At 37.5% G+C, this 21,802-nt stretch overlaps 1 protein-coding gene across 1 annotated transcript in view; it reads left to right on the top strand.

The window, feature by feature from the left end:
* Nucleotides 1-21,802, top strand: part of TTC6 (tetratricopeptide repeat domain 6) — a 249,006-nt gene that overhangs the window by 99,598 nt on the left and 127,606 nt on the right. The window contains exon 7 of the mRNA XM_012555603.2: nucleotides 8,189-8,330. Within this exon, the coding sequence (XP_012411057.2) occupies nucleotides 8,189-8,330 (142 nt within the window). The remainder of the gene's footprint in view (nucleotides 1-8,188; nucleotides 8,331-21,802) is intronic.

Raw genomic sequence — 21,802 nt, 5'->3', positions numbered from 1 at the left:
TGGGCTAGAAATCTGAAACCAGCCCATTTTTATTTAGGGTTTTAAATTTTGCTCTAAATTAAATAATTTCACTAACATATGTTTTGGGAGTGGGTTACTTTCTAATTTTTTTCCTAGGTACATGAAAAGCCCTTTAGATAGGAAAATACAGCTCTTCAGTTTAGGACTCTTTTTTTTAAAATTTTATTTGAGTAGTATATCTAGTGTATCTATTTGGAGCATTTCTTTAGAAATATCAATTAGCTATATGTTGGATCTTTATTATCTGTATTTCTTTGATTACATTCATCTTTCAAACCTCTGTTTCACATCAGTGGTTTCATTTTCTGTGGTATGAATTTTTTAAAAAATTCCTTCAAATTCCCATTTTAGTACTGCTGTGGCATTATTTGGAGCCCTGGTGGCATAGTGGTTAAGCTTTTTGCTGCTAACCAAAAGGTCGCAAATCTAGTCCACCAGCCGCTTCTTGGAAACCCTGGTGCAGTTCTACTCTGTCTTACAGGGTCACTATGAGTTGGAATTGACTTGACGGCAACGGGTTTGGTTTTCTTGGTTTTATGGCATTATTTTTCCTGTTTTTTTCCTTAATTCTGTAAGTGTCAAGAAAAATCTGAAATTTTATTACCTGTTTTATGCAAGCATTAAAAAATTTCCTTGACAACACAAAGTAGATCCTTTCAAAAATATTTTTAGTTTCCTCTGTTCAGTCTTTTTCAAAAAGATGTTCTGCATATACTCTTTGAATGCTGTATTTCTTTCTTTCTTATGCTTTGCAGACTCACTTTATATAACTCATATTGGATTTTTCTGTTTATTCAGTTTTGAATGAAGATAGATTATTTCTGGATGCCCAAAGGTAATATTAGATCGATTCAACTGGCATTTAGAATACTACTTTTATCATAACTTTGGTGAAGGGTAAGACGGTACACAATACCAGGGAAGCCAGCACAACTTGTCCAAGGCAAGATCATGGAAGCTTCATAGACACATCCAAACTCCCCGAGGGACCGAATTGCTGGGCTGAGGGCTATGGGGACCATGTTCTCAGGGAACATCTAGCTCAATTGGCATAACATAGTTTATAAAGAAATTGTTCTACATTCTACTTTGGTGAGTACAAAAAAAAAAAAAAAAAAAGAATACTACTTTTAGATATTAAGCTGGAAAACCAGAAGATTCAGGTTTATATTGCCATTTTAGTAATTCAGAATCCTGAAGGAAGTTTGGGGTGAGATGTGGCAAAATCTGAAAATTTTGCCTCTACTGTTTTTTCTCTTGATTGTTAAAACTGTTATACTAGAATCTGACCTTTTCCTATTGCATTTTCTATTTAGTAAAGATTCTTCACGGCTTTCTTCTATGCACGCACATGTATTATATATGCATACATTTTAAAAAAGTCACATTATAGATGGTGTTTTGGCAGCTTATATTCCTTCAAAGATTTTTTTGGGTAATTATTTTGACTTAACTACCTCTACTACTTATAGATTAGAATTGAATTAAGATGTGCTTCCATTATAAAAATTTTACCCACACCCTTCAAATAGGATAGTGACTATTGAATACAAAAACAGAAAATTATCTAACAGAAGATGCACTCAGGTCATTGCATTTATTGTATATAATTTAGTATTAACAACACTACATAATAGATAAAATCATTCCCTTTCCAAAATGAAGAAAATGCAGTTTAGAGAGATTAAGTGACTAGTCCAAATTTATACAGCTGGTAGAAGCAAAGATTAAAACCCAGGTCTCTCTGATTCTAAATGTGATTTCCATTATATCCCACTGCTTTGTGAACTTATGAAAGGCCATCTCATTTGTTAACTTTTTCTTCATGCTTCGTTGTGTATACTCTTCCACATTCTGTTTTCAAGACCAGTTTCTCCCTAAGCTAGGAAGAATCTTAGGAGCTCTAGTTGAGTAATCTGAGATAAGCATATTTTAGTCACACTTGGTGGTTTGATTTTACCTGTTGTAATCCAGTTTTGGAAGCAGGTTGGGGATCTTATTTTGCTATTGCTTGTTGCCTCCTAGAAATTCAAATCTTTTGTCGGAGACTTAGGCCAGGGCTGGGGCCTTGCTAACTGTGGGAGACAACACTGATGTTGGTTAATTACGGAAAGCTTTTGAGTCTCAGAATATTATCTGGTTTTCTAGTTCCCATCATTGGTTTCCCACCACTAGAATGTGCCATTGTCCCATGCCAGACCTTTCTGATGCCGGTTGCTATACCGCACCAGGCCTGTGGTCTGTCACACTGCATTTGGAATATTGTGCTGTCTTCTGCTTTGTATTTTCTTCCAACATGGGTAGCTGGGTCTGACTCCCCCAACCCCCACCTTGCCAGTCTCTTGAATTGTCTGCCATTTCTTAATGGTTAGGTCTAGTTCCTTGTCCCAGTCCCACCCCTTATTTGGCCTTGTTCTTTGCTGCATAATCCAGGCAATGATCTAAGATATTATACCAAAGAACCTAAGACTTAATCCCTGTTTGAGGTCTGTCTGGTGAGAAAAGTGTCACAGAAGCACATATATCAGAGCTGTAAGAGATCTTAGCATTTTCCTAGCCTAAGTGTCTCATATTATGGACAAGGAAACTGAGTTAGAATCTTACAACCCAAATCACAGTTAGTGGTAGAGTTAGTACTAGAATCAACAGTAACTCAATTAGATTTCTGTTATATCCACTTTCATTAATAGTCCCTATGTATAAGTAAGCCTTAAACCAAAAAAAAAAAAACAAACCTGTTGCCGTCGAGTTGATTCTAACTCATAGCGACCCTATAGGACAGAGTAGAACTGCACCATAGAGTTTCCAAGGAGCACCTGGTGGATTTGAACTGTTGACCTTTTGGTTAGCAGCCGTAGCACTTAACCACTAAACCACCAGGGTTTTCAAGTAAGCCTTAGCATTTTTAGAAAAATACAGGTTGTAATGACCAAAGTCATTTCAGTAAGCACTATCAATATTTCCTAAGATATTAAGATAGTGTGTATTTTTGTTTCAATATGAAAATACCAGAAGAGGAAATACTTGGAAATTTGTCTGATTCCGTAATTGCAAACGTGAATGCTAGATTTTTTATTTTTTTAAAGCAGAGCAATGTCATTCCACCAGATGTCACTGTTTGCATGTTGCAATGGTGTTACAATGATTAAAAATAAAATCCCCCCTTCCTAATCATATTTTGTAAAAAAAAATCTATATAGTTATGTACTCTTATACAGACTAGTTATTAGGTCTGTAATCATTGAATTTTTTTAATCACACAAACTATTCATATGCCTCTGCTGCTGATTTTAAAGAAAAAAAAACAAGACTAAAAAACAAAACAAAAACAAAAAGCCAATTTGCAGATTAGCCTGTAAGCTAGTGTTTTCCAAATTATGGATTGTGACCCAATAAGTGGGTTGTGAAATTGCTTTAGTGGGTTGCTACCAGCACTGTAAAAGATGATGTAGTCTAGAAGAGTGCATTCTATTGCGTGTAAGTATTACTTTGGTAAGACTCTTGTATGTGCTGGGTCATAATATAAAATGTATTTCTTATTATGGATTGTTGTCAAAAAAGTTTGGAAAACATTTGCTCTAGGCTGTGAGCACTCTAAAAATATCTCTGTACACATCTATGAGTTACATAAAAGTGACTGCTCACTTCATCCTGTGAAGCCTCCCCCAGACTTTTGTACTACAAATAGCAAGATTAATTTACTAAGGAAGAGATAGCAAAGGTGTGATGGAGGAACATTTCTGTTAGAGTCACACCAAGGTTGGGGGAAGGTTGCTGGAGGGAGAATCCTTCTCCATGCTTCACAGGAGGGAGCTAACAGTCACTTTTATGTAACCCATAGAAGATGTGTACAGAGATATTTTAAGGGTGCTCAAGGCTTAGGGCAAATATTTCTCAAACTTCTTTGACAGCAACCTACAATAATGCATTGTATAACTCCGGCCCGGAGGGAGACTGATGTTGACTGGGAAGGTTTAACTTTCACTTTGAGTGAGGTAGGCTTGTTTCTTCGTTCAAATCCCTCAGAGATAATAACATAATGATCGTAATATCAACCACTTACTGAGCATGTAGCACGTGCAAAGCTCTTGGCATATTTTTTTCTAATCATTAGACCCTGAAAGATAATCACTGTTGCCATTCATAGATGAGGAAACGGAGACTTAGGAAGGACAAGTGACCTCCCCAACATAGCATAGTACATAGACAAACTGGAGCTAAAATCCTGGTTTTCAACCTCATTCCAAAGTCTGACTCTTCCCACTGTATCAGTGATTTTTAAGCTTCCAAGAGCATAAGGACACCTGGGGTATCTGATATGTGTAACAATTCCCAGGCTCTATCCCAAACCTGCCAAATTAGGATCTCTGGAGGACGGGTCTGTAAGCATCCCAGGTTATTCTTCTGATGAGGCTGTTTTAGGAAAAACTGTAATACATCAGTGGTTCTCACACTTCGGTGTGCATCAGAATCACCTGCAGGACTGGTTAAAACACGAATGACTGAGCTGCACCCCCAGAGGTTCTGATTCACTAGGTCTGTGGTGGGGCTCAAGCGTTTGCGTTTCTAACAAGTTTCTGTATGATGCTGTGGAACACACTTTGAGAACACTGTATTACATCATGCTGATCTGTGATTCTCAGTTCCCTAGGGCAGGATCTGGGGCTGGCTTTTACTGTGGGATTTTTCTCTCTTAGCCAAAATTCAACATTTATTCATTACCTACTATATTCAAATCCATGAGAGACAGAAAATGAATAAGAATCACTTCCCTGCCCCCATAAACAGCCTATGATTTACTGTGAAAAATATGTGCAGAATAGAATGTAGTATATTCTATAATGAGGGGACAGATCAAATGTAGCAGGAAAACTAGGGAGGCGAAGATGAATTTTGACTGGGGTGAGGGGGATTTGTAAAGGTGTCACAGAAGAGTTGAGATTTGAGTGGGATCTTGTGTTCATCACTTTCACAGTGCTCACCGCACTGTACTATAATCTCATGTTGGTTTGGTTGTCTTCCTTATTGTCCTTGTAGTAGTTGCAGCATCTTGGGCACCTTTTGCATTGTGAATTTAAGTTGGCCTGGGGTTTGGGCATAGGAAGTGGGAAAGTGGATGATGCTCAACTGTGGAGGACCCTGACTATGAGGCTGAGGATGTTGGGTTTTATGCTATGTGTGTAGTCATTAAAGTGTTTGGAGAGAAGGGTGCCTGATGGCAACTCTGGCAGGGGCATATAGCATGGGTTAGAGGAAGGAGAGTCTGGAGGTAAAGCACCAGTGAAGACAATATCATAGGACTCAGGTGAGAAAAATTCAGTGGACTGGAGAGACACTGTGGAGGGAGAACGAATGGGGTAGTGGTTACTGTTGGGAGTGAGGGAGAAGTTGGTGATGAAGAGATTTTTAGTCTGAAACACTGAGATGGTGATGTTTTCCAAAAGGGAGAGCTCTAGAAAACGTTTGTTATTTTTTTCTGGAAAGAAATAAGCAGGCCAGATCTGGAGAGAAGTTTCAAAATGAGTGATTCATCTTTGTCTTATCAGGAACAGTTGCTGACCTTGGGTAGCCTTTCCACTAAGGCCTTCCATTCGTGTCTACCAGAACCATATACTCTAAAGTGTTCAATGGCTTTTTTCCCCTTTCCTTCCAACCAACCAAAATTTATGTTTTCTGGAATGTGAAAGGGCAAAATTCATTAAGATGTGAATAACTTTTACTACCCTGTTTTTGGCATAGGACCAGAGAAAAGTACAGATGTGCCTCAAGGTAGCTTCTTAAGTTACCAGCCTCCTCAAAGTGTCTCCACCTTATCTTAGACATACTATACTGATCTTGGCCCATCCCCTCACCCCCTAAACCTTATCTTGTTCTTTTGTTTTTCGGAATATATCAATTAGGATTCATTTGAAGAAAACAAACATCTTTAGCTACCTTAAGCAATTTAGTAAAGAGAATTTGGTGCTTATAAAATCAGTGGAAGGATTGGAAAAATGAGATTTAAGCAGGCAGGGCTTCCAGTGATGGCTCTCATAACATGCTTAAATAGATGGCAGGGGAGCTGCTATTTCTGGCACAGTCAGGAAGGCAGGAAATCTGGAAGCCAACACTGGCAACATACAACCTTAGTTGAGATTCAGAGATCAGGTGGCCAGTACTGTCATAGCTGTTGACTCTGGAGCCACATTATGTCTGTTTGATATGCTCATTGGCAAAAAAAAAAAAAAAAAAGACAACCCACTAAAGAAGGAACTGGAGCACTGCTGCAGAAGAACTCGATGTTGCTATTACTGTGCATGCCAACAGAAACATCAGAAACTTCTCCCTTCCAAATTGTGTGCGAATGCCTCTGACTAGTGGATCCAACATCACATCTAGAACCCTGGCTGCAGGAGAGTTTTTCTGTCTCCATCATCTGCAGTTCAGGTAAGCACACTAGAAGAAGGATGGAACAGGTGTTGAGTGACAGTCTACTATATTCATCATGCTGGGAGCTGAGCTTTAACATCTCTTCGAATTCAAATATTTGGCTAGGTGACATAGAAAAGTTATTTATTTATTTATTTTTTAATAACCCTATTTTGGCAAGACCCTATCTTCTCCAGCCTCACTCTGGGTGGGTCTTCTTTTTAAGGGCCAAGGCGATGATATCTGAGGATTTCAGCATACTCTTAAGTAACTAAACTCAGTAGGGATTGTGTATTCTCAGTCTTCATATTTGGCGGCTCATAAAATATAACTGTTCATATAGTGGTATAGCAAAAAGCTAGAGGGCATAAAGATACTTCTACACCAATGATTCATTGAAGCGTTATTCATAGTAGCCAAAAGATGGAAACAACTCATGTGTCCATCAGCAGAAGAATGGACAAACAAAATATGGTATGTACATAGAATGGGATATTATTCTGCCATAAAAGGAATGAAGTTCTAATATTTGCTATGACATAGATGAACCCTGAAGACAAGTACAATAAGCCAGGCACAAAAGTACAAATACTACATGATCCCATTTATATGAAATATCTAGAATAGACAAATGCATAGAGACGGAAAGTAGATTTAGTGGCTACCATAAGCTGAGGAAATGGAGGAATGGGGAATTATTGCTTAATGGTTACAGAGATTCTGTTTGGAGTGATGAAAAAGTTTTGGAAACAAATGCTGGTGATGGTTCCACAACATTGTGAGTTTGATTAATGCCACTGGGTTGTATGCTTGAAAATGGTTAAAATGGCATATTTTGTGTTGTGTATATTTTACCACACACACAAAAGCTAGAGGAATGTTGGTACTAAATACTGCCATGTGAAATTGATATAACTATTTCTGTATAGACCCACTTTATATTCATTTTATATGTCCTTTATAAAAAATGTGGCAATACAAAATTTATGTATTTACAAGCAGTCAGTAGGTCAGTCATTAATGACCCATTTGCCTTCAAATTTTACTTTATCTCATTATCTCTTTGGATTAACTAAGGTTTTTGTTGGTATGTTTTGTACCTCCTATATATATTCTTGGAGCCCTGGTAGCATAGTGGTTAAGAGCTACGGCTGCTAACCAAAAAGTCGGCAGTTCAAATCCATCAGCTACTCCTTGGAAACCCTGTGGGACAGTTCTTCTCTGTCATATAGGATCGCTGTGAGTCAGAATCAACTCGACGACAGTTACATTCTTATGATATATAGCTTGCAGGCTAGAAGGGACGATGTGATAACAAAAGAGTTTTCTGTTCATCTCAGAAAGATATGAATCAGGAAGAGAAAACTTCCATGTGAGAAGGCAGTTCTGCTTAGGCTTGTGATCTGCCCCAGTCTAAGTTGTGAAACTGTTTTCTGTGAGCTTGGAGTGGGAGCAGGTTAGTGAGCAGAAGGTGGAGAATTTTTTACGTCTTATAATCAGGTTTTCATAGAGTGAATTTATTATTTCAATGTAAGAAAACCATCACAAAGGTTACAACTAAAATGTATTCAGAACCAAACAAATTATTTTTGGATTATACCCCACTTTGGGTTATCTGACTTCTGTACAATCGCTGTTTAGCATAAATATCGAACATCAGTGTGTTTATGTTGGCAGACATATGATATGAGAGCCAATATCTTTTTGCGTTATCAGTGATTTAAAAAACAAGTTATTGTTTTTTTCAATTGCATTGTAGATTACTGTTTGGAATTCCTGTTAAGAGTGGCAACCAAGAAAATGTTGCTGTTCCTTTAACAGTACCAGAGATACCACCTGAATTGACACAAGGAACTGGACAGCATGCTCACAAACCACACCTGCGACTTTTGGGAGAGGAAGTAAGAATTTCCTTTAATATTAGTTTTCTTTACCTCAAGGTTCTTAAATTTTTTGATCTCAGGACAATTTACTGTCTCAAAAATTATTGGGGACCTTAAAGAACTTTTGTTTATGTGGGTTATATAAATAGACATTTTCAGTATTAGAAATTAAAACCAAGACAATATTAAAATATTAGCCATTTATGAATTAAAATAACAGTAATGAAGCCACATGTGTCAACATAAATAACATTTTTATGAAATATAATTATATTTTTGAAAACAAAAATTTTAGTGAGAAAACTAGGATTGTCTTTTATTTTGCAGCTCTCTTTAATGTCTGTTTTAATAGAAGACAGATGAATTTTCATGTCTGCTTCTGCATTCAATTTTGTGATTTTTTTTAACTGAAATATATGTAAAAAAATCTGGCTTCCCACAGACATGTAGTATATTTTAATATCCTTTTTACATAACCGTGGGTATTCTTCTTTGATAATACACCAAAACTTAACAAGTGGGTTTCTTAAAAGTTCATTGTGAGACTTCTACTTCTGGGGAAGATGGAGTAGAAGTGCTTTTCCCTAGTTTTCCTGCTAAGGACAACTAAAAACCCTGCACTTTATAAACAATAAAAAGACTCTGAAACATGAAGAGAAGAAGGTGCATTGGCTAGGAGCCTCAGGACTCAAGGAATGATGTGGTGGTGAGTTCCCTGGGCTTTCTTTTTACTTCATGTATCACAGACTTGGAACTGAAGAAGCTGATAATCTGAAATGCCAACAGGTAAAGAGAAAAAAAAAGTCCCAACAAAAGCCTGTTCTCTTTAGCCAAAGGACCAGGAAAGGGACAGCTTAGCAAGACAGAAAACTTTAGATAATAGCTGCTCTACTCCAGCTAAATACCACAGAAAAAACTGTGGCCCCACCCTGCCCACACCAACAAAGGCCTAGTGGGGAGTATAGACTTCTATCCTTGTCAAATTTAATGAGGCACCTCAGCCCTCCTGGGGTGCTGTCAGTAAAGGCTGAGTATGGAGCCTGGACTTTCATCCTACTAGGATAGTGATGAGGCTTCCTCTCCGTTGTGGTGTCAGTGGTGACACATAGGGATCCTCTACTTCTACCCTCAGCTAGCGTTAATGAGGTGCCTCTTCACCTTTCTACTGTGGTGGTGTCAAAGGAGACCTAGTGAAGAGTCAGGACTTTCATCCATTACCCAGCTATAAAGAGCCCACCCCTCTCACCCATGGTGTTAGTGGAGGCCACAGGGGGAGCAGTAATGAGGCATCCCTACCTCTTCCAGCCCGGGAGGTATCAGTAGAGGCCTAGTGGGGAGCCAGAACTCCCTTCCCACCCAGTAGTAATGAGGAATCTTTCTACCTTTTGGGTGTCAGTGGTGGTTGAGTCCAGGAACTGGACTTCTTCTCCCATCTGGAAGTAACAAGGTGGCATCATGCCTTTCTTTGCTGGAGTGGTGTCAGAGGATGCCTGCTAAAACAGAAGGTTGAAGTAAGATCTCGAGTCTCATAGCCTAATACCCCATATATATAGATTTTAATAAAAAACCACTAATCATAGCAAGAACCAGAAAAATCTCAAATTGAATTAAGAAATAAAATCAGTATATGCCAACCATGAGATGACAGAGATGTTAGAACTATTTGACAAAGATTTTAAAGCCACTGTCATACAAATGTTTCATTGAGCAATTATAAACACAACTATATCAAATTAAAAAAAAAGGACTTGAATAGACATCTACCAAAGAAGAAATACAAATGGCCAATAATCACATGAAAAAATGCTCAAAATCATTAGTCATTAACCAAAAACAAAACAAAACCCATTGCCGTCGAATTGATTCCGACTCATAGTGACCCTATAGTCATTAGGGAATGCAAATCGAAACCACAGTGAGATACCATTTTACCCCCCACTAGGATGATTATTATTTTAAAAAAAAAAGGAAAATAATAAGTGTTGGTTGGTGAGGATGTAGAGAAATTTTAGAATCCTCACCTATTGCCGTTAGGAATGCAATATAGTACAGCCACTGTGGAAAACAGTTTGGTGCTTCCTCAAAAAGTTAAAAATAGAATTACCGAATGACCCAGAATCCCAGTCTTAGGTATATACCCAAAAGAATTGGAATCAGGAATGCGAACAGATACATGTATATCAATGTTCATTGCAGCACTGTTCACAATAGCCAAAAGATGGAAACACCTAAATGTTCATCAACAGATGAATGGATACACAAAATGTGGTATATACATACAATGGAATATTACACCGTGGAGCGCTGGTAGTGCAGTGATTGAGAGCTACGGCTGCTAACCAAAAGGTCTGCAGTTCGAATCCACCAGCCACATCTTGGAAACCCTATGGGGCAATTCTGCTCCGTCCCGTAGGGTTGTTATGAGTCGGAACCGACACGACAGCACCCGACAGCACCCAACAGCAACAACAGCATAACGAGAAATGAAGTCCTGATATATGCTACAGTATGGATGAACCTTGAAAACATTATGCTGAGTGAAATAAGTCAGAGAGAAAAGGACAAATATTGTATGACTCCACTTATATGAAATACCTAGAAAAGGCAAAGGTATAGAGATCAAAGTTTATTAAAGGTTTCCAGGAGTAGGAGGGAGGAGGAAAGGAGAAGTCATTGCTTAGAGGGGCACTGAGTTTCTGTTAATGGTGGTGGAATAATTTGGAAACAGATAGTGGTGATAGGTTTTAACATGATGAGTGTAATCAATGACACTGAATTGTACATGTAAAAATGCTGAATTGGCATACATTTTGTCATGTATAGATATATTTTAATCACAGTAAAACAAAATATAAATATTCAGCAAGTAAATAGAAAAAATCAATAAAAAGATAGAAAATATAAAAAAGAAATGGATAGAAATTTTAGAATTAAAAAATACAATAACAAATAAAATGCCCAGAGGATGGGCTCAACAGTGGAATAGAGGAGACAGGGGACACACTAAGTGAACTTCAAGGTAGTACAACAGAAATTACTCAATCTGAACAACAGAGAGAAAATACACTGAAAAAAATTAATAGAGCCTCAGGGACGTGTGGGACTACAACAAAAGATCTAACAGTCTTGTCATCAGAGTCCTGGAAGAAGAAAGAGGAGAGCCTAAAAAAGTACTCAAAGAAATAACGGCTGAAAAGTTTCCCAAGTGGCAAAAGATATAAACCTACAGATTCAAAATGCTGAGTGAACCCTAAACATGAAAAAACCAAAGGAATCTACACTGAGGTGCATAATAGTCAAATTTATGAAAACTGAAGACAAAGAAAAAATCCTGAAAGCAGCAAGAGAGAAACCACGTATTACCAATAGAGAAAAAACAATTTGAATGGCAGTGGATTTTCCATCAGAAACCATGAAGTCTAGAAGGAAGTGACAACAACAGTTTGTAAGTGCTGAAAGAAAAGAGTTGTGAACCCAGAATCTTATATCCAGAGAATATTTCCTTCAGGGATGAAGGAGAATCATGACATTCTCAAATGAAAGAAAACAGAGAATTTATTGCCAACAGATGTACCCTAAAAAAATGGCTAGAGGAAGTTCTCTAAACAGAAAATTATAAAAGAGGTAATCTTGGAATATCTAGAAGGAAGAAAGAAAATGTAAATGAAAAATATGAGTAAGTTCAATAGGTTTTCCTTCTCCTTTTGAGTGCTGGTTGAAACAAAAAATTATCTTACTGATGTGCTTGTAAATGTATATAAAGGAACTATTTTAAACAATTAATTATAAATGGGGAAGGTTAAAGGGATTTAGAGAGTTAAGGTTTATAACCCATAATACTCATTGCTGTCAAGTTGATTCCGACTCATAGTGAAGGTTTATACACAGCTGGACAGTGGACTGTGATAAGGTATGCATACTTAATGTAATACCTAGAACAATAACTAAAAAAGCTATACAAAAATGTACTCTCAAAAACATTATACATAAATATAAATGGAATTCTAAAATATATTTAAGTAACCCATAGGAAGACAGGAAAAAGAAAACAGAGAAACAACAGCAATAACAAAATCCAGAAAGAACAAACAGAAAAAATAAGTAAAATGGCATACTTAAGCCTTAACTTAAATGTAAATGATCTAAATACACCAATTAAAATGCAGAGATTGGCAAAATGGATTAAAAAACATGACCCAACTATATGCTGTCTACAAGAAACTCACTTCAGATATAGCAGTATAACCAAAAACCAAACCCACTACTGTTGAGTCAATTCCAGCTCACAGTGACCCTGTAGGCCAGAGGAGAACTGCCTCAGAGGGTTTCTGAGGCTGTAAATCTTTACTGGAGCAGACTGCCACATCTTTTTCTTGCAGAACGGCTAGTGGATTCTAACCGCCAACCTTTTGGTTAGCAGCCTAGCACTTGACTACTGCACCACCAGGCCTCCTTCTAACAATGTAGGTAGGTTGAAAGTAAAAGGATAGAAGAAGATGTATCATGCAAACATTAATTAAAGAAAAGTAGAAGTAGCTAAATTAAGATCAGATACAGTAGACTTTCAAGCAAAGAGAGTTGCCAGAGAAAGAAAGATATATTATGATAAAAGGGTCAGTCCACTAAGAAGACTAGCAATTTTTTTATTTTATTTTTTGCCCTGAGATACTCTTTATTTTTTTATTTATACATATATATATTTTTATTGTTGTAATTAAATGAAGTTTACATTTCAAGTTAGTCTGCCATACAAAAAAAAATTTTTTTAACATACATTGTTACGAGACCCCAACTGCTCACCACATTCTGTGACAGCACACTCCTCCCCTCCACCCCTGATTCACCATGAACATTCAACCAGCTCCTAACTCTTTCTGCCTTCCCATCTCACCTCTGGACAGAAGCTGCCCCTTTGGTCTCTTGTATCTGCTTGACTAAGAGGCACATTCTTCATGAGTATCACTTTACGTCCCACAGTCCAGTCCAATCCCTGTCTAAAGAGTTGGCCTCGGAAAGTGTTTTAGTTTGGGGGTGATAGAGAGTCCAGGGGCCATGCTTTCTGGGGCGCCTCCGAAGACTAGCAATTTTAAAAGGTATATGCACCAAACAGCAGAACTGCTAAGTATGTGAAGCGAAAATGATAGAACTGGAAGGAGGAATAGACAGTCCCACAATGATAGTTGGAGACTTCAACGCCCCTTGCTCAGCAACTGATAGAACAGCTAGACAGAAAATCAGCAAGGATGTAGAAGAACTCAACAACTCCATCAACCAACAGAATCTGACTGAAATTTATAGAACACTTCACCCACAAGAGCAGAATACACATTCTTTTAAAGTTTCCATGGAACATACACCGATATAGACCAAATCCACAATGGAATCAAAGGAGAAATCAGTAACAGAAAGATAACAGGTACATCTCCAAACAGTTGAAATCTAAACAGTACAGTTTTAAATAATCTGTGGGTCAAAGAGGCAGTCTCAAGGGAATTTAAAAAGAACATTGAATTGAATAAAAATGAAAATACAACATCTCAAAATTTGTGGGACACAGCTGAAACAGTGATGAGAAGGAAATTTGCAGCACTAAATGCTTACATTAGAAAAAGGAAAAGTCTTAAGTCAATAATCTAAATTCCTACTGCAAGAACCTGGAAAAAGAGCAGAAATCAGTAACTTTGAAAACAAAAACAATGGAGAAAAATCAGTGAAGCAAAGACTGGTTCTTTAAAAAGACCTAGAAAATCAGCAAACCTTTAGCAAGACTAACAGGTAAAAAAAAGAGAAGACACAAATTACGAATATTAGGAATGAAACAGGAGATATTACTACAGATCCTGCAGATATTAAAAGGATAAAGGAATACAATTAACAACTCTACACACCTAAATTTGACAACTTAGATGAAATAGACCAATTACCTTGAAAAACACAAACTACTACAACTCATCCAATATGAAACGGATAATTTGAATAGCCCTGTAACTATTAAGGAGATTGAATTCTTAATTTAAAAGCCTTCCCCTCCCCTCCCCCAAATCTCTAGGCCCAGATGATTTTTCTAGAGAACCATACCAAACATTTAAAGAAGAATTAGCATCAATTCTACATAATTGCTTCCAGAAAATAAGAGGGGCTAACACTTGCCAGTTCGTTTTATGAAACTAGGATTACCCTGGTACCAAAACCAGACAAAGACAGTAGAAAAAAAAAATACGAACCAATATTCTTCATCAATATAGGTGTAAAAATTCTTAACATATATTAGACAATAGAACTGAAAAATATATAAAAAGAATTATATACTATGACCAAATTGGGTTTATTCCAGGGATGCAAGGCTGATTCAGTATTTGAAAATCAATCTATGTAAGCCACCATATCAACAGACTAACAAAGAAAAATCACATAATCATATCAATTGATGCAGAAAAAGCATTTGTCAAAATTCAACACCTATTCATGATAAAAACGCTCAGAAAAATTCAAATAGAGGAAAACTTCCACAACTAGATTAAGAGCATCTACAAAAACCTACAGCTAATAGTATACTTAATGGTGAAAGCCTGAATGTTTTCCCGTTAACACTGGGAACAAAGCAAAGATGTCTGCCTTTACTGTATTCACCGTATTACTGGAAATCTTAGGTAGTGCAGTAAGGCAAGAAAAAGAAAGAAAAACACATACTGGAAAGGAAGCAATAAAACTTCCCCTTTTTGCAGATAACATGAATGTCTACACAGAAAATTCCAAAGACTATGAAAAACCTCCCAGAACTAATCATTGAGTTCAGTAAGGTCACAGGATCCCAGGTAAAAATAAAAAAATCCGTTGTATTTTTATATATCTATCAATGAACACAGGGACACTAAAATTAAAAAATACAGTACCATTTACAGTTGCTCACAAAATAAGTGTAAAACTAACAAAATACATACAGGATTTGGATGCTGAAAATTACAAAAAGCAGATGAAAGAATAAAAGAATATTTAAATAAATGGAGAAACACTCCATTTACATGGATTGAAAGAATCAACATAATAAAGATGTCAGTTCTCCCCAAATTGATATATAGTTTTAACTTAATTCCTGCTTAAAATTCCAGCAATTTATTTTGTAGATGTAGACAGGAATATTCTAAAATTTATATGGGAAGGAAAAAGAACTAGAATAGCTAAATTTTTAAAAGGAAGAATAAAGTGTGAGGAATCAGTCTAGCTAATTTCAAGACTTATATAGCTACATTAATCAAGACTGTGGTATTGGTGGAGGGATAGACCCATAGATCAATGGAACAGAATAGAAAACCTAAAATTGACTCACGCAAGTATGTCCAACTGATTTTTGACAATGGTGCAAAAACAGTTCATTGGAGGAAGGATATTTTCAACAATTGATTCTGGAGCATTTGGACATCCACTGGTGAAAAAATGAACCTTGACCTAAGTCTTGCACTTTATACAAAAACTAACTTAAAAAGGATCACAGACTTCCCGTCAGGAGCAAAGAAGAATGAAGAAAATCAAAGACTCAAGGAAACCATTAGTCCAAAGGACTAATGGATCACAAAACCATAGCCTTCACTAGCCTATAGACCAGAAAAACGAGATGGTTCCAGGCTACCACTACCGACCACTCTGATCAGGATCACAATAGAAGGTCCCGGATAGAGTGGGAGAAAAAATTCAAGTTCATAAAAAAGACCAGACTTACTGGTCTGATAGATACGGGGGAAAACCTCAAGACTGTGGCCCTTAGATACCCTTCAAACCTGGAACAGAACCCACTCCTGGAGATCACCTTTCAGCCAAATTATAGACAGGGCTGTAAAGTGAGCAGTAACACCCATGAGGAGTGTGCTCCTCAGAACAATCAACCATATCAGACCAAAAGGGCAGCATTTTCCTAACAACAAAGTTCAGAAGGCAGGAAGGGGCAAGAAAGATTAACAAATAGAAACAGGGAACCCAAGGAGGAAGAGGGTAGAGTGTTGTCACATTGAGGGGATTGCAGCTAATGTCACAAAACAAAATGTGTATAAATTGTTGAATGGGAAACTGATTTGCTCTGTAAACTTTCACCCAAACCACAATAAAATGTTCAAAAAACAATTTTTATAGGGATAAAAAAAAAAGGAGAAAAATCTTTGAGATCTACGACTAGGCAAAGTGTTCTTAGACTTGATACAAAAAGCACTATCCATAAGAGGAAAAACTGATAAACTTCGTAACAATTAAAAAATTTTGCTTTGCAGAGATCCTGTTAAGAGGATTAAAAGACAAACTATAGGCTTGGAGAAAATGTTTGAAAACCACATATCCAGCCAAGGACTAGTACCTGACATATATAAAAAACTCTCAAAACTCAACAATAAAAAAAAATCTAATTGAAAAATGGGCAAAAACATTAATAGACGTTTCACAGAATTAAGATATACAAACAGAAAATAAGCACATGAAAAGATGTTCAGTGTCATTAGTTATTAGAGAAATGCAAATTAAAACCACAATGAGATATCACTATAGAATGACTAAAAAAAAAAAAAAAAATAGTGACAACACTAAATGCTAGCGAGGATGGGTGAACCTGAATCAGTTGTACACTGCTGGTGGGAATGTAAAATGGTACAGTCACTCTGGCAAACAGTTTAGCAGTCTCTTAAAAAATAAACATGCAACTACTATACAACCTAGCAGTTGTGCTCCAGAGAAATGAAAATTTATGATCACACAATAAATTCTGCACAAATGTTTATAGCAACTTCATTTATAAAAGCAAAAAAAGAAGAAAAAATCCAGTAACAATCCACATGTCCTACAGTGGATTAAACTGTGTTCCACCTATACCATAGAATACTACTCAGCAATGAAAAGGAATAAGCTGTTGATGCAGGCAAGTATGTGGATGAATCTTCAGAGAGTTATGCTGAAAAGGACCAATTCGAAGAGATTACCTACTGTGTGATCAAGAGGAAGTTGTCTGAATTCTCAACAAGATGGATTGACACAGTGGCTGCACCAGTGGGCTCAAGCATAACAACTATTGTGAGGATGGCACTGGACCGGGCAGTGTTTCGCTCTGTTGGACATAGGGTCGCTATGAGTCGGAATCAACTTGATGGCACCTAACAACAGCAACAACATAATTTTATTATGTAACATTCTTGAAATAACAAAATTATAGAAATCGAGAATAGAGCAGTGAATGACAGAGTTTAAGGATGGATGGGAAGGGGCATTAGAGGAAAATGGGCATGGCTGTATAAGGACAACATGAGGGATCCTTGTGGTGATGTAAGTGCTTTGTTATCTTGACTGTATCAATGTCAGTATTTTGTTTGTGACATTGTACTATAGTTTTGTAAGATGTTACCTTTGGAGGACACTGGGTAAAGGGTACATGAGACTTCTCTGTATTATTTCTTAAAATTGCTTGTGAATCTATAAAAGATCCCCAAATATAAAGCTTAATGAGAAAAAAAAAATTAGGGTCAGTGGACTAGCCAACAAAACTGAAAACAAAAAGTCAAACTTAGCTAAAAAGAGAATATATTAAATGATAATTTATACAGCTAAAAATAATTGTGGTAATTGAAATCTGAAGCTGTGGCAATGGCTTCTCGTACCTTATTCCATTAAAATGTCTTGGATTGTCTTGTACTTTGAATGGACATTTTACCCATGTATCATTTTGTAAATCTTGCCTTGATCATTTGGGAAATATGTCCACCAAGTTATGTTAATCTTTAAATGTCAACATATTTAACTACACGTGTTGCTGTGATTAGATGTCGTCGAATTGGTTCTTATTCATAGTGACCCTACGTACAATAGAACCAAACACTGCCCAATCCTGCACCATGCTCATAATCATTGCTATGTTTGAGCGCATTGTTACACCTGCTGTGTCAATCCATCTCATTGAGGGTCTTCCTCTTTTCCGCTGACCCTCTACTTTACCAAGCATGATGTCCTTCTCCAGGGACTGGTCCCTCCTGATAACATGTCCAAGGTACATGAGACTAAGTCTCACCATCCTTGCTTCTAAGGGGCCTTCTGGCTGTACTTCTTCCAAGACAGATTTGTCCTTTCTTTTGGCAGTCCATGGTATATTCAATATTCTTTGCCAACACCACAATTCAAAGGTGTCTGTTCTTCGGTCTTCCTTATTTATTGTCCAGCTTTTGCATGCATATGAGGCAATTGAAAACACCATGGCTTGGGTCAGGCGCATCTTAGTCTTCAAAGTGATATCTTTGCTTTTCAACACTTTAAAGAGGTCTTTTGCAGCAGATTTGCCGAATGCAATACGTTATTTGATTTCTTGACTGCTGCTTGGATGTTAAGTGTGGAACCAAGTAAAATGAAATCCTTGACAACTTCAATCATTTCTCCATTTATCATGATGTTGCTTATTGGTCCAGTTGTGAGGATTTTTATTTTTTTTATGTTGAGGTGTAATCTATACTGATGGCTGTCGTCTTTGATCTTCATCAGTAAGTGCTTCAAGTCCTCTTCACTTTCAGAAAGCAAGGTTATGTCATCTGCACATCGCAGGTTGTTAATGACTCTTTCTCTAATTCTGATGCTGTTATTCTTCTTCATATAGTCCACCTTCTCGGATTATTTGTTCAGCATACAGATTAAATAAGTATGGTGAAAGGATACAACCCTGACACACACCTTTCCTGATTTTAAACTACACAGTATCCCCTTGTTCTGTTCAAATGACTGCCTCTTGGTCTATGTACTAGTTCCTCATGAGCGCAATTAAGTGTTCTAGAATTACCATTCCTCCCAATGTTATCCATAATTTATTATGATCCATACAGTTGAATCCCTTTGCATACATAGGTAAACATCTTTGTGGTACTCTCTACTTTCAGCCAAGATCCATTTGACATCAGCAATGATATCACTTGTTCCATGTCCTATTCTGAATCCAGCTTCAATTTCTGGAAGTTCCCTGTCGATGTTCTGCTGCAACTGTTTTTGAAATACCTTCAGCAAAATTTTACTTGTGTGTGATATTAATGATGTTGTTCAGTAATTTCCACATTCTGTTGCACACCTTTCTTTGGAATGAGCACAAATATGAATCTCTTTTAGTCGATTGGCTGGTTAGCTGTCTTCCAGATTTCTTGGCATAGATGAGGGAGCACTTCCAGTGCTGCATCTGTTTGTTGAAACATATCAGTTGGTATTGTGTCAATTCTTGCAGCCTTCTTTTTCACCAATTCCTTCAGTGCGGCTTGGACTTCTTCCTTCAGTAACATTGGCTCCTGTTCATATGCTACCTCCTGAAATGGTTGAATGTCGACCATTTCTTTTTGGTACAGTGACTGTAATTTCCTTCCATCTTCGTTTGATACTTCCTGTGTTGTTCAATATTTTGCCCATGGAATCCTTCAAAATTGAAACTTGAGACTTGAATTTTTCCTTCAGTTCTTGCAGCTTGAGAAATACTCAGTGTGTTCTTCACTATACATACAATATCAAAATATCATATTTTTAATATTGTCAGAAAAGTCTTTAAGTATTTGGTAGCCTTGCTGTCTCATTGTGAATGACACAAAATTTCCAAAATTCTCATTTTTATTTTTTCCCATACAAAAATTTATACCTGCATTGTTATGTGACCTTCACTGCTCTCCCCATACTGTGACAGCACACTCCTCCTTTCCACCCCTGATTCCCCATGTCCCTTCAACCAGCTCCTAACCCTCTCTGCCTTCCCATCTCACCTCCGGACAGAAGCTGCCCCTTTGGTCTCTTGTATCTACTTGAGCTATGAGGCACACTCCTCACGAGTATCACTTTATATCCACAGTCCAGTCCGATCCCTGTCTGAAGAGTTGGCCTCGGAAATTGTTTTAGTTCTGGGCTGATAGAGAATCCAGGGGCCATGCTTTCCGGGGTTCCTCCAGTCTCAGTCAGACCATTAAGTCTGGCCTTCTTACTAGAATTTGAGTTCTGCATCAAATTCTCGTATTCCATCTAGGACTCTCTGTTGTGTTCCCTGTCAGGGTGGTCATTGGTGGCAGCCGGGCACTGTCTGGTTCTTCTGGTCTCAGGCTGATGAAGTCTCTGGTTTATGTGGCCCTTTCTGTCTCTTGGGCTAATACTTTCCTTGTGTGTTTGGTGTTCTTTGTTCTCCTTTACTCCAGCTGGTTGGGAGCAATTGATGTATCTTAGATGGCCGCTTGCAAGCTTTTAAGACCGCGGATGCCACTCACCAAGTAGGATGCAGAACATTTTCTTAAGAAGCTTTGTTATGCCAATTTACCTAGATGCTCCAGAAACCATGGTCCCCAGACCCCTACCCCTGCTACTGTGTCTCTCAAAGTGTTTGACTGTATTCAGGAAACTTCTTAGCTTTGGTTTAGTCCATTTGTGCTGACTTCCCCTGTAGTGTGTGCTGTCCTTCTCTTCACCTAAGATGATTCTTATCTACTGTCTAGTTAGTGAATAACCCTCACTGTCCCGCCCTACCCCGGTAACCATCAAAGAATGTTTTCTTCTGTGTTTAAACCTTTTCTTGACTTCTTATAACAGTGGCCTTATACAGTATCTGTCCTTCTGTGACTGACTAAATTCACTCAGCATTATGAGTTCCAGCTTCCTCCATGTTATACAATGTTTCATGGCTTTGTCGTAGTTCTTTATTGTTGCGTAGTGTTCCATGGTGTGGATATACCGTAATTTGTTTATCCATTCATCTGTTGATGGGCACCTAGGGTGTTCCCATCTTTTTGCTATTGTGAACAGTGCTGCAGTGAACATGGGTGTGCATATATCTATTTGTGTGACAGTTCTTATTTTTCTAGGATATATTCCAAGGAGCGGGATAGCTGGATCATATGGTACTTCTATTTCTAGCTTTTTAAGGAAATGCCAAATTGATTTCCAAAGTGGGTGTACCATTTTACATTCCTGCCAACAGTGTATAAGTGTTCCAGTCTCTCCACTACCTCTCTAGCATTTATTATTTTGTGTTTTTTGGGTTAATGCTAGCCTTACTGGGGTGAGATGATATCTCATTGTAGTTTTGATCTGCATTTTTCTAACGGCTAATGATCGTGAGCATTTCTTCACGTGTCTGTTAGCTGCCTGAATATATTCTTTGGTGAAGTGCCTGTTCATATCCTTTGCCCATTTTTTAATTGGGTTATTTGTATTTTTGTTGTTGAATTTTTGCAGTATCCTGTAGACTTGAGAGATTAGATGCTGATCAGATTTGTCGTAGCCAAAAATTTTTTCCCAGTCTGTAGGTTGTCTTTTGACTCTTTTGGTGAGGTCTTTTGATGAGCATAAGTATTTGATTTTTAGGAGCTCCCAGTTGTCTAGTCTCTCTTCTGGTGCTTGTGCATTGTTACTTATGGTTCATACTGTGTTTATGCCATGTATTAGGGCTCCTAGCATTGTCCCTATTTTTTCTTCCATGATCTTTATCATTTTCGATTTTATAGTTAAGTCTTTGATCCATT

Source organism: Trichechus manatus, unplaced genomic scaffold, assembly GCF_000243295.1.
Source record: "Trichechus manatus latirostris isolate Lorelei unplaced genomic scaffold, TriManLat1.0 scaffold00043, whole genome shotgun sequence".
Classification (NCBI taxonomy): domain Eukaryota; kingdom Metazoa; phylum Chordata; class Mammalia; order Sirenia; family Trichechidae; genus Trichechus; species Trichechus manatus.
This window is presented reverse-complemented; position numbering and strand designations above follow the sequence as displayed.